The sequence below is a fragment of the Acartia tonsa genome, chromosome 2, assembly GCF_053477335.1.
Source record: "Acartia tonsa isolate MP-2025a chromosome 2, ASM5347733v1, whole genome shotgun sequence".
Lineage (NCBI taxonomy): Eukaryota > Metazoa > Arthropoda > Copepoda > Calanoida > Acartiidae > Acartia > Acartia tonsa.
Genome location: NC_137261.1, coordinates 14,063,189 through 14,077,668, shown reverse-complemented (window position 1 = coordinate 14,077,668; position 14,480 = coordinate 14,063,189). Strand labels below are relative to the sequence as shown.

Sequence of the window (14,480 nt, the reverse complement as noted above, 5' to 3'; positions counted from 1 at the left end):
CAAACTTTTCAACTTCTAATTTAAATCTACATAAGGGTAGTTATTTGTATCATCCCTAAGTAGAAAGGTAGAAATTAAGAAGAAAAGTTGTTGCAATCTAATGTAACTTAGTGGTCGGATGTTAACACTGCAATTATGAAAACTAAAGTTTCTAACACCTAATGCAGTGGTCAATATACAAGAAGTAAATTCATTCTGAATGTCGAAAAATTACAAAGATATTATACTTCAGACTAGCAGCTATGCCACTAGAGGCCTCCTGCCTTCATTCAATATCGGTTTTAAAAAGAAAAAGTAAAAAAAGATCCTTTGCTAAAGACAAAAGGAGCTTACTACTTTATATAATAGGAAAAGAAAGCATAGAGTCAAAGTATACAGTTTATAGTTTATGTCGACGTTATGGTAATACGTAAACATGGTCATGACTGATATGATATCGACACACAGTGACATTATGACTACAGTGTTATGTTGATATAATAACAGCAAATCTTTTTAATCTTGCTATGTAATTGTTTTCTCTATATATATCCCTTCCTTCTATAGACCTATGGTATGAATGGTACTCTGGTTTTGTAATTTGTGTTATCATAAACCTCAAGTTAATAGTAGGCAACTTACAATACAACTACAATTTGGCAATCTAAAGATATAGGACAATGGCAGATAAATAAATGTACATCCCCAAGGATTATACACAAAATTACCCCTTCTATAGATTACAGTTAGTAGTTGAAATGTTTGAACACTTAATTTAATGAATCAACCAATCAAATTTAGTCATAAAACTTTGGGGACTAGTGTAATATATAGCCCATTGCTCTCATTCTCTGACAAGAGGACAAAAGTGATAAAATTTAATTTTTTTTTATCAAATTGGAAACACACCATAGTTGATATTATGACTATTCAGCATTTTGGTGTAATAGAAGATAGCACTAAAGTGCTTTACATTGATTAGCATGGTTCAGAATTATAACAAAAATGAAACTGTTTGATTTAAAATGATACTTTATGCTGACTAGAGATGTTCAAAATAATGATTAAAAAGGTTTAATAGAACATGGTACTTTGTTTACTAACCTAAATAAAAAAATAATTGTTGCATTGAGTTCAGGAAACTCAATAATTTTTTTAGATTTGAAAATAAATCATAAAAGGGCATATATATATGCTGCATTCAATCATATTTTTAAAGGTTAGATACAAAACCCTATATTATTACTTTATTATTTGGTTTAAGGTAAGCAAAAATGGTAATATTGGGTTAGGCTACTTTAGTGTAGAGTTGTGTAAAGGTAGGCAATAATAATAATATTGGGTCAGGCTACTCTAGAGTAGAGTGGTGTATAGGTGCGCAATAATGGAAATATTGGGTCAGGCTAATCTGAAGTAGTGTGGTGTAAAAATAAGCAATAATGGTAAAATTGGGTCAGGCTACTCTGGAGTCTGGAGTATATTGGTGTAAAGGTACGCAATAATGGTAATATTGGGGCAGGCTACTCTGGAGTAGAGTGGTGTAAAGGTAAGCAATAATGGTAATATTGGGTCAGGCTAATCTGAAGTACAGTGGTGTAAAGGTAAGCAATAATGGTTATATTGGGTCAGGCTACTCTAGAGTAGAGTGGTGTAAAGGTAAGCAATAATGGTAATGATGCTATGATTAATAATTCAACACACACCACACACACACACACACACACACACACACATACATATACATACGTGTGGGGAATCATCTCTCTATTCAATATTTTTAAGATTCTATGCCCTTTTCAGGAATTATAGGATTTGCCTTAATCAAGAAACCTTCAGAAAGCCTTATTACATTCTTACAGTCAACCTTCAAACGGGGCAGGTAAAGAAAATAGCACAAAACCATAGTGAGACATTTTTTAAGCTGCTTCCCTGAAAGGTACAATAAATTTGGACTTGTATTTTCCGATATGTTCAGATAAAAAAGCAATACACTATGTAAAATATTTTAATGAAAATTGAAGATGAAATTGTACACAAACAAGCAGTATTCCTTTATCCGTGATCTGACATTGGTTGGCTAGAAATAGATGTGCACAAAAAGGTTTACTGCATCAAGCTTTAACATATTTTGTCTTCTCTTCCTCTCTCTGTATATTTTTCATACGTGTATCTTGTATCAAAGAGTCAATTTAGAAACATAATTTCTATATGCCAGCAAAAAAACATAAGATATTGTTTTCTAAATTTCATCATATGCTGTGTTAAAGTCAAACTGAATTTAATTGTATGATTTCCTCTGATAAAACTTCAAAAAGTAACAATTAATGTCGGTGTATTCATAATGAGGTTGCGCTAATAATGCTATAATATAATACTAATACTTAAAAGTAGTAAGCTTTTTTTGTTGAACCGATATATTTCTCCTTTGCAGTGAAGCTTCTTATAGGTCCTGATATGGTTTTAGGCTATGTTATTTTTATAAATAAGTCTGGGTATGGTTTTACGCTACGTTTCTGCCCTTCTATATCATTTCTAAAATAAAAATTAATCAGACTTACTTGCGGACAGGCTCTATGGAAAGTATGCTGACCGCTGTGCTGTCTCCAGCTGACTTGGTGCGCACCTGCACTCGACCATTCGCCTCCTCCACCAATCTGGCACCGGATCTATACCTGGAGAAAAAATTCCAATTAAATAAAAGGTCATTTTATGCAATAGCTATATTAGTAGCAATGGAAAGTTTCATTTTTTACGAGAAGGGGATGAAGGGATGAGAAGAGAAGGGGGAAAGGAATCCTAATAAAAGAGAAGGATTTAGATGTATTTTTATGACGTCACACATGACACTTTCGAGCGCTTCGTCATATTGTCAATCAATTTTTGATACCATTAACGTACCTTGACGTTGTAACTGGAAAACCCCCAAAAAATACTTTTTATAGTGCCTATAAAAATGACGTCATACTGGCCTACCATTGGTCAGTTAAAATGTATACTGGCCTAGTTAAAGATCATTTATAGATTTACAAAGAAGTTACACATTTTAAAATAGTTAAAATTTATAAAGAATCTAATAACCTACATCTATCAATTTAATTAGCCTACATAATATTGTGTTGAATTGTTTCATGCATTGTTTGGCAATAATTAAATAATAAATATACACTATAATTAGTAATTACAACCTTGTTAACAATATTAATATGTTAATTGTGTTCGATAAGGTAATACAAATATTTTTGATTGATGAATGGGCAAATTAATTGGAAATGTTAACAAAAAATTGATTCTAAAAATTCTTTTTAGTTTTAGTCTATTGCAGCTCATCGTATTGTCATAATTGGCCTTGTATTCAGGTGTAAACATTTCTAGAACAGTTATTTATCACTTCGTATTATAAACAGGTTTCTGCGGATATAAAAATGTACAATTATAAGATTGAAATCAGCTTTTTTTAGCCCCAATTTGCCAAAGGCATGAACAAAAAAACCGGTATTATTCTTATGATTGTACATTTTATATTCGAACTAGCGGCTTCGCCCCTAGCCTCTATAATTACATCTTCTATTACTTACCCAGCAGAACTGATCGCAAATTTTTGTACCTACCCAGCAGGAAAACATTTTCTCGTTTAAATAACGAATTCGCAAAATTCGTAAGAAAATTAGTCTAATGTGTTCTCAAGAAAATTACTACTGGTGCTGCTCATAGTCTAATGTGTTCTCAAAAAAATTATTTTTTTTTTTTGGTGGGGGGGTAAATTTTCATTTTTTGGGGGGTTGGGGTGTCCCACCCCCCAAGAAAATAGCTTAAAACTACCACAGGACCGATAGGTATATACCCTGAAGAGTAGAATCCAATCGGTTCAGTGGTTACCGAGATCTTAAGCTTCAGACGGACGGACAGACGGACGGACGGACAGACATCAAGCTACTTTGTATTATAGATAAAACTGGACATAATACAATGCTATAGATAGTTTTTCAGTATGAGAACCGGTTCTAATCCACCGGATATTGTTCAGTTTCGAAGCGATACTGGAATATGATTTGTAAATAGAACAATAAAACATGTGTTTCTGAACTTGACTACACTCAACTTTAATTAATATTTAATATCAGAGAAATGATATATGTATCATATGAGTTGGGAGGATGAAAACTTACATTTTCTTAACAAATCTATTAAGATTATTATTTTCCCTCCTTTTAAATGGTCATCCTATTATATAAAGTAGTAAGGTTTTTTGTCCGTATCGAAGGATATTGCTAACCGCTGGATCGATATGGGTCTCCTTTACAATGAAGCTAATTATAGAGCCAGGGAAGGTTTTAAGCTGTTTTTGGAGAGAGTATCTGAACCCTCCAAAGAAAAACCACCCTTTAAAAAATTACCCCACAAACTTTTTTTCACTATTTCTTTTTAAATAAAAAGTAAGGGGCAGAGTCCACTTTCCCCTGCTCTCACCTCAAGTGCTCCTAGAGGCCTCTAAGGGGCGTTGCCGCTAGTGCCGATTATATAGTATTAAAATAAATTAGTCATGTCTGACATAATGACGAATTTTAATTTATCACATTATTGATTATCATATGGCTTATCATAAAAGTGATCATGATTGACATATCATCTAAAGTGTAATAACATTAAATATGGCTAAAATAATCAATAAAATTAAGATTTTTATAATTGGTAACTTTAATAATAGAAAATTTAGTTACTACTATTCTAGTAGTAAGATTTTTTATCCGTAGCGAAGGATCTCACGAACAACTGAACCGATATGGCTTTCCTTTGCAGTGAATCTTCTAATATTTCCAGAGAAGGTGTATAACTATTTTGAGAGGGTTCTCCACCCTCGCAAGATAAACAATCTCTAGAAAAAAATACTTCCTACCCCCCCCCCCCCCAGCATCTCAAGTTCCCCTAGAGGCTTCTAAGGGTCGTAGCCGCTAGTATTCAAAATAAAGTGTAAAACCCGTATCCATAAAGAGAGTTGAAACATTTTAATCCTCCAAACTAATGTTTGTTAGTGTATGTGTGTGTAGATATATTAATTTCTAACCCAATATAAATCTGGCCACATTTGGTAAATAACATTATGTAAAATATTAAACAAATACATATTTCAAATTAAATGGGTAAAATATGCATTTTAATTTAGTTTTATGCATACTATCATTCATTAACAAGAATGATAGGCTTCATAAAGGCGAAATTAAAAAGTGAACTAATTTGTGAAAAATCTGAAAACTATTGGTAATAAAAAATTAGGAAATTAGGATCATGGAAAGAAAACGAAGTAGCGGGTTTTCACAGCAGCTTTTGATAGGTTATATTAGGTTAGGTTAGATTAGGTAAATGTTATTGATTGCCCCGTAAGGTAAGGTAAGGTTATGAATTCGGCCCCGCAGGGGCTAGAAAAAGGAGAAAAGCTACTGTAAAAATACGATGAATTCCACTACTTCGTTTTCTTTCCATATTTCAAAAATTGTAATTCCACAAAGACAGTTATGTTTAGCAGTAGCGCAGCGGAAAGAAAAGAAAAAAAGAATATAAAAGGAAAAAAGTTTAAAGAGGGACATAAAGCCTTACCCTAATATCAGAGTTATGGCGCTACTATATAAATATTGTAGATTTATGAACTTCATTTTATATGAAAAAAAGCAAACGTTGCAATATGACAAAAAAACGGCTAAAAAACAGTCATGGGGTTGGTCTGACATCAAAAAAGTAGTAATTGTAATTAAATGTACCAAATTTCAACTTTACTTCTTGGATATATTTAAAGGAAGATCCTAAAGCAGCTTATAGTGCAATACGTCATGCAATACAAATGACCAATGATGGGAAAGTTAAGATTTTACCATTGGTCAATTACAATATTTACGGCCTATCATTGGTTATTTGTGTTGCATGACGTATTTTTTTATTTGGCACTATAAGCTGTTCGAAGATCCAGTATATCATATTTAATAATTTATATTATATTGCCCTATTCCCCTAAGTGATAATATCAAAACTTATTCCCTTATAAGATAGTTATTATTTACAGTTTAAAAGCATACTAGTAAAGTTTTTGTCATTAGTGTTAAAATAAATCCCCTATAGATTTTGCTTTATTTCCAAAGATAATAATAGTGTATAGTTTAGTTTACCAAACTTATGTTTCTTCAAATAAACTAGTTTTATAAATAGCAAAATAAAATTTGAAATAATAAGCAGGATATAAATATATATGTTTGAACAACATTTTAAGTAATTTTTTTGCAAAACTGCTTGAATAAAATTTACTGTTTAAGGACATACTTACATTCTTAGGACTTGATTATAGAGAAGCTTCGATTATAATCATTGTAATTGTAATGCGATGTCCTAGGAATCAGTTGTCCAAAAATCAGATGAATAGGATAATTACAATACATGAAAGTTTGTTGTCAAAAAAATCAGCATTTTTTAAATGGACGTACGGACTTTCTGGGAACGATTATAGAGTTGCTACACCTTTTAAATTTTACCAAATTGTTATAGGAATCGTCATAAAAAAGTATGACATCAATAGGGTAATTCTAGCATGTCTAAATTAACGAAACGAGTTAACCCTTACTGAAGGACCGACCCTGAATATAGACAGGCTTCGCTTTTAAAATAAAGAGTTTCTAATAATAAAAGAATTAAACGAAATTTGGTGGTTTTGTATGAATACTTGCTCGTCTGTTCCAGTGATTGTTATTGTAAACAAAGGTAGTAGGACATGCAAGCCTAAACTTTAAATAGGAAATAATAATCCATAATAATGGTAATAATAACTAATATTTAATGTTAATAGGAATTTAAATAATTGTAATAATCATAATTATTTTTAAATTTATGATAATTTACCATATGTCAATTTTTACAAAATTAGGTTTTAATATTTTTTCCATAATAATCCAAATAATGTCTTTAAAAAAATAACCTCATACATCGAATTGCCAATGATAGGCCAATTTACATTTATATTGACCAATGGTAAAATTTATACTGGCCTATCATTGGTAATATATATTGTACGGCGTCATTATTTTATGGGCAAAATAAGCTGCTTCAAGTTATGTTATTTTCTATAATCAAAAAAGCTTCTTGTATATTTTTAATTATGCCTTTTTTTTGGATAAAAATCACTATGCGATTGTGACTGCCCACTGCAATGGTAAAGGACAAAACATTGGCCAGCCCGCCACCACAAAATATTGGTTTTAACTTCAACTTTTAAACAACTAGATTCACTTGAAATAACATCAATTTAATTAAGATTGCCCGAGAAAATATTACGTTAGAAAAAATTATGTTTCGTTTTTTTTATTTCTTTCAACAAATGAATTGATTAACCTTTAACGCCCTCCCCCTATTATCTCAGGTTCTATTAGAGCTAGAGGGCTAAAATTTGTTGTGCAATTCAGATTCTAAGTAAGTCAAAGTAAATTTTCGCGTTCTTAACCCTTTCATTTAACAACCTTTGTTTTTAGGTCGTTTTTTACTTTTTTAAACGGCTGTAATTTTCTTATTTTTGAAGCTAGAAGAATTCTTTTTTTAAAAAATGTTTATCTTTATGTAAATTTTATATTAGAAATATCAAAATACAAATTTCAGCGGCTACAGCTGTACTTGGCAGCTCCCAGCCGCCGCAGTCGGCGGTCGGCGGGAAAACGACGGCGAATCTTTATGAAATTTTAATGCGTTATGTGGACATATAAAAAAAGCTTAAGTTTAAAATTTGAAGTCTCTAAGAAAAAAATTGCGGCCACAGAAGCCTTTTAAAGATTTCTGGAGACCTGAAAGATTAGGACCTGCAGGATCATACATGGAACCTGAAATTGACTTGAACACATGTATTTAATATGAGGATGTACTACTAGAGGATATTTTAGTATTTTGGTAAGATAAAATGCTTTGTTTAAGTCAAAAAATATTTTTGCTCTTTACCTTGATAACCCTGCCAGGTTTGGTGGCATCCTGTGCCCGCCAGGATGGAGATATTAAAAAAATTTCAATTCTCAGTTATGTGTCATACCCGTACTTAAAAAGTCACGCAGTTTGGGCTCTTTTCTTGCACACACACATAAAATGAGATAGAAAAAAACCGTTAAGGGTTAAAACCGATACGATTCCCCTTTACAGTTTATCTTCTCATAGGTCCTGGGAAAGTTTATAGCTATGTTTGGGAGTAGTAACCCCTCCCCCCCCAAAAAAAAAAATTAACAGCAGTTTGAATTTATTTTTTTAAAACTAAAATAAAAAGGGAAGGGGGGGGGGGGTTGAATTGAAACCCCAATCACCTCAAATGCCCATAGAGGCCTCTAGGAGCGTAACCGCTAATATCATTACATGTATCTCTTAATTACAAACAATGACGTAATGTTAATAAGTTTAAAACATATATTTCCCCTGTGTGTAATGTATAGACACATTATAAAACATAACTTCATTTTATAACAATAATTGTATTTTTACTCCAATAAAAAAGTTTCTCAATTAACAGTCCAAACTAAGTAATAGAAAGTTTGATTGTTTGATCATAAGTTTATTGGTTGTACAATAAATCTTTACTAGCGGCTTCGCCCCTATCCTCTAGGGGCTTTGCCTCAAGAGGTTTGATCAAACCAATTTTTCGTATTTTAGATTTAAAAGAATTTTTTTAAATTTCTTTGGGGGGGGGATTTTTTTTTTTTTGGGGGGGGGGGAGTTGACCCCACTATTTTTTGGGGGGGGAGGTGGATTTTTCATGTTTGGGGGGGTTGAGGGTGTCCCACCCTCCAAGAAAATAGTTATAAACCTTCCCGGGACTTATGAGAAGCTACCCTGTAAAGGAGAACCCGATCGGTTCAGCGGTTAGCGAGATCCTTTGCTACAAACAGACAAACAAACAGACATACATCGTTCTACTTGTATAATAGACAAAAGTTGTTTCTACAGGATGAAACGTACGTGAAACTAATAGATATATTTAATCTAGATGATACATCTGACCCCATTTTTCGTCAAACTTAAACAAGGATTTTTGAAGACATAAACCTTTGTTATATACGAGATATGGGCGACATTATTTGCGACAAAATTTACTCTATAAAAGCTTTATCCTAAGATGTGCAACATTTTATAGTTGACTCAAAATGCAAACGAAATGAAAAATATATGCCCTTTCTTACCAAGCTCTGTAAAATGTTTCAACCAATGAGATGTCTTGAATGTACCTTTAGTATTCTCCAATTGGATGATTTAGACAGTATGCCTCTAGAGTATCTTTATTGTTAAAGTTAAGAAATAAGATAAAAGATTATCCCTCTAGCTCTTTTATAATCTTTTTCCTTGTCTGTTAACCAGAAAAAAAGACAAAATCTTATTATGTTTTTTTTTTTAATTTATAAAAAAAAACAACATAATTTCTATAGTGGATCCGAATATAACATAAATCGTCACGTATTTATATGGACAATTTCAACACAAAAAAAAATTATGAAGAAAAGCATTCTTTAAATGATTATCAATTATGTACTGTCCTATTCTAATATCTGCAAAAAACTGTTCATAAAAAGACGCGATAATTTGTTATTAAATTCCTTTTGTTTTATTACTTTTTAAAGTAAACTATTTATTCGTCTCTAGCTTCTAGGGAAGAGCGAGGGTGTGAGGAAAACAGCCTAAATCCTCCTTAAAACATTTATAACGCTCCCCTTAAAAGTGTAACCCATTCAGACAACTAAATTCCAAGATCTATTGCCTCAGACAAAAAACCTTACTACTTTATATTATAGAATAGAGTTGAGTAAATGGACTGGGCGAAAATAATAATTTTTGAAACCATCACTTGCATAATATTACTTTTTAAGTGAAAAGGTGCTTAACTACGGGACAGCAGAAAAAGTGTCATGTGTGACGTCATAAAAATACATCTGTTATCTATCTCTTTTTTAGGGTTTTTCTTTCCCACTTCTCTCATCCTTCCTAATTAGACGTGTTTTTATGACGTCACACATGACACTTTAAGCTGTCCCCGCAACTACTAACAAATATGCTTACCAGAAAACGTAGGTAGGTTTCTTGATACAGTTTGATATTGTACACTCCAGGTGGACAGGAGACCCTGACATCACATGCTTCTCCGTATCCCCGTTCACTGACACTGACGGTACTGAAAATGAATAATTTTGTCAGGGATCTAAAGGGATGATAATTTGATGTGTATAAACACAAAATTATCCCTTCTGTAGATAACAATTAGTGGTTGAACGTTTGGACACTCAACTTGATGAACCAACCAATCAAATTATCCAACCACAGAATAAGAAAACATTATTATAAAACTTTGGGGACTAGTGTAATAAACAGCCCATTGTCCCCTCCTTCCTGAATTTTGTAAAATCTGTTGAGTGAAGCTACTATGTAATTCAGTTAACTATCATTGTTCTATTAATTGATTAACCATCTATAACATAATGTTAAATTAATATAAGCAGGTTAGGATCTTGGAAAGAAAACAAAGTAGCAGTTTTCATCGTATTTTCACAGTAGCTTTATTCCCATTTCTAGCCACTGCACTGCGGGGGCTCTAATCTTGCAGGACAATCATTGACATTTACATCGAAAAATAAAAGCTACTGTGAAAATACGACGAAACCCGTAACTTCGTTTTCTTTCCATGAGCTGTATATTTTTATTAGGAGTTTTAAAAAATCTGAAGCACTAATACACAATTTTTAATGGTTTACATAATTTTATAAATTTAAGAATTAGAAAGATGAAATTTTCAATTATTTGTAGAGAAGCAAGTTCAATTTTAATTTCTCTCTTTGAACAAACATCTGAAATGAAAAGTATTTAAGAATGTTATTTCCTCAAGTTTAAAATTGTTTCAGATTCAGGCTTCTATTGTTTAAGCAAAAGGCTTTTAATATTTCAACTCTCTTTCTACCTTTCCTCTCTCTCTCTCTCTCTCTCTCTCTCTCTCTCTCTCTCTCTCTCTCTCTCTCTCTCTCTCTCTCTCTCTCTCTCTCTCTCTCTCTCTCTCTCTCTCTCTCTTTCTCTCTCTCTTTTTCTTTCTCCCTCTCTCTCTCTCTTCTTCTCTCTCTCTCTCTTTGTTCCTTTCTGATTCATACTTTACTCTTATTTCTACCCTTTTAAATTAATTTTACCTTTTCTTATTTACCTAATACCAATTTTTTCATTCTTTGAATTATGAGTTGCTCTTACCAACTAAATTAACCTAACTCCATTAATTTATTTCTTTATATCGTGCTTTTTTGTCTCTCTTTAATACCTCGAGCCATCTGACTTTTCTATCTCTTAATCTGTCTGTCGGTCTATCATTTTTTTGTCTACCACTTTTAATGTCCACATATCTATATATATCCTATGATAAAAACTAGTTTCTTATATAAAATAAAATCTAGGAAATTTGAGGATAATGGCAGATTAAAATAAAAGATTAATTACAGTTTTGCGTCACATGGCTGATTTTTGGGACACTTTGTCCTGCTACCACTTTTAAACCCCCGATTTTGTTTGCCATCTTTTACTATTAAAATCTAGAAATCTATGACCGTTTTTGATCCTGTTTAGCTAGAAAAGCTAAACATTTGAATTTTAAATTGGATGGAAGGGAAAACTATTTATCATCCATTACCCTTTCCCTGACTCCCCTGAAAGATTTGAAGATTGACCAGTGATGGGAAGGGACAGGACAGGATATTAGATACCAGAACATTAAACAGAGGTGGATTCTTAAAAAACTTTTTGGCTCACTGCCTCCCTAAAATTAGTGAGGCCCGTTAAAAAATTTTGTGAAAAATCCTCTAAAATCGCATAAAAAATATACAAAAATTAAATAAAATCATTAAAGGGTTATTAATATAAGATTTTGTTTAATTTTTGGAGATTTTTAATGTAATTTTGGAGGATTTTTTACAAAATTTGTTAGCGAGCCTCACTAATTTTAGTAAGGCAGTGAGTCAAAAAGTTTTTTAAGAATTTACCTCAGATATCTACAGGGTGTAAGAGCGTCATTTTGTTAAATTGGGTAAAGCTTCCAATCAAATGCGCTTATTATGTCAAACTGCTATTAATTATGCGTTTAAGTATACTACGCCTTTGGGTAACATTCAGTACAGTTTGACCTAAATAACGCAATTGACTGGAAGCTTGACCCCAATTTTACGGAATATTGCAAAAAAAATTACGCTCTTTGTTAATTAATTTTAATATATGGCTCAACTCAAATGTAAATCATGAAAGGTTTTAGAAGTTTTTAAATGACGGTTTTATTCCAATAATACACACTCAAAATCTTCATATACAAAAGAATTATTATTTTTCATGTCTACATGGTAGCAAACTGGTTCTAATCTATTGGGTATTAATCGTTTTCGAAGCCATACTGGAAAAATAATTCCAATCAAATCTTTTAAATATAAATACTTTTGCATGATTAAAAATAGCCTAAAACTTACCAACAACTGTGAGAGAGAATATCTTGCTGATCATGGGATTTGTGGAGACTTGACATTCAAATTTTCCAGCGTCCTCCGCCTTGCTAAACTTCAGCCTTAGTCGGTACTCCCCAATCCTGAAATAATTTTAAACTTGTCAATATCAGGCATCTAAAGGGATAAGACAATGGCTGATAAATTGAGGTACATACCCAATGATGATAAACAAAATTATCCATTCAATAGATTAAAATTAGTGGTTGAAACTTAATGATAAAACCAATCAAAATTCTCTAAAGTTTCTAAAGTTATTAAGCCAACAAATAAGAAAACGTTATTATAAAACTTTGGAGACTTGTTTAAAAAAACAGCACATTGTCCTCTCTCTTTCTCTGTTGATATGGTATTCAAATGAAGATTCGTTTAACTTTTTAACAATTTACAGGTCTTCAAGAAAATGCTAAATAGTTGAATAAATATTGTTAAATTCATTACTTTATTACTTATGAAAAGGCCTACATAGTTAAATAGGTTTCAAGTAGTAAGTATTTAGGTTGGATTTAGTGTCGATGTAAATATCAATATAATATGGAGAACCATATCGGATCAGCGATTAGATCCTACGGTACAAACAGACAGAGATCCTGTTATTTTTATATATGGATATCATAACAAAATTTATCTATTTAAAATAAAAGTTCTTTTACAAAATATTAATATTAAATAACATTAACATTTTGTTATTTTAGTATGTAGCAATATTAAAACTTGTCAAAGATTGGTTTTAGAATTTTGTTGAGCCCACAATATTGAAAGTGGTTTGTAAATAGCAATTTTCACTTGAAAATATTGTCATCCTTAAAAATTTGCAAATATTTTAATGCAAAAAAAACCAACAACAATATTTTGCCTCAAGAGCATCTTATACAATTTTTGTGTTATGCAAAAATCTTTATAAATATATATTAAATTTTGGGTTCAAGTGTTTTTTAGCGTGTGCAAAGAAATTTTCTGGGGGATTGGCAGAATGAAATGCGCGAAGCCCTAGAGGATTTCAATTCTAAGAATCAATAAATGTAGTATTTTAGACCGCATCTTTGTGTAATTGGGAAGAGTGTATAAAAATCATGTGACGTCATAAAACTGGGTAATTATTAATCCCTTTCATAGGGGTTTTCTTTCTTACTTCTCCTCTCTTCTCCCTCATTTTTATGACGTTACATGGCTGAATTTTGAGACGTTTTCTCCAGTTACACCTTTTCCACCAAGTTTCTTGAGTTTCATGCGAGAAAGGCTTATATTGTCTGCGTCTTCTGAATTTTAGTATTTGTTAGTTTCGCTTCTTAAAGAGGATAACATTCTTGTTTAAATTTATGCAATCCTATTATACAAAGTAGTAAGCTTTTTTTGTATGTAGCAAAGGATATCGCTCACCGCTGAACCGTTATAGTTCTCCTTTACAGTGAAGCCTTGTATAGGTCCAGGGTAGGTTTTTAACTATCTTAGGGTAGGGTATCTCCACCCTCCCAAGAGAAATATTTTTAAAATCCTAGGGTTGGTTGATTCCCCTCTCCCCCCGAAATAGTTCCCCTAGATGCTTCTAGAGGCGTATCCGCTAGTATGTTAAAAAATAAGATCTAAAATATTTCAAAATATCATCAAGTGACCTTTTTCTCTATTGGAATGCACATTTTTGAAATATTGAAATATTTTCTATTCTAATGATGTCCTGTATTTTTGTAAAAAAAAAACAAGTATGATTGGATCCATGAAGAGTCGAAGCAACTTTAAAATCATAAACAATATAAATATTTTGAGGCATTTGACGTTTTATTAAGAACTAGCAGCTACGCTTCTATAGGATTTTAGGGTAACTTGAGTGGGGGGTTTTTTAACACAAACCATTTTTTTGTATTTTAGATTTAAAAATAAAAAGCAAACAAATTTTTTGTTGTTTTTTTTGTGGTAGGAATTTTTAAGTTTTGGTTCTACTTTGTATTATAGAAAAAATCCATTTATAAGAGATATCGAAGCTATAAT

General features: G+C 31.8%; 1 protein-coding gene across 1 annotated transcript in view; it reads right to left on the bottom strand.

Moving 5' to 3' along the window:
* The window catches only part of LOC145305094 (cell adhesion molecule 1-like), a 170,786-nt gene that overhangs the window by 17,993 nt on the left and 138,313 nt on the right, over window positions 1-14,480 (bottom strand). The window contains exons 5-7 of the mRNA XM_080146731.1: window positions 12,462-12,577; window positions 10,036-10,147; window positions 2,538-2,651 (exon numbers count right to left, since the gene is read on the bottom strand). Coding sequence (XP_080002857.1) covers window positions 2,538-2,651; window positions 10,036-10,147; window positions 12,462-12,577 — 342 coding nt within the window. The remainder of the gene's footprint in view (window positions 1-2,537; window positions 2,652-10,035; window positions 10,148-12,461; window positions 12,578-14,480) is intronic.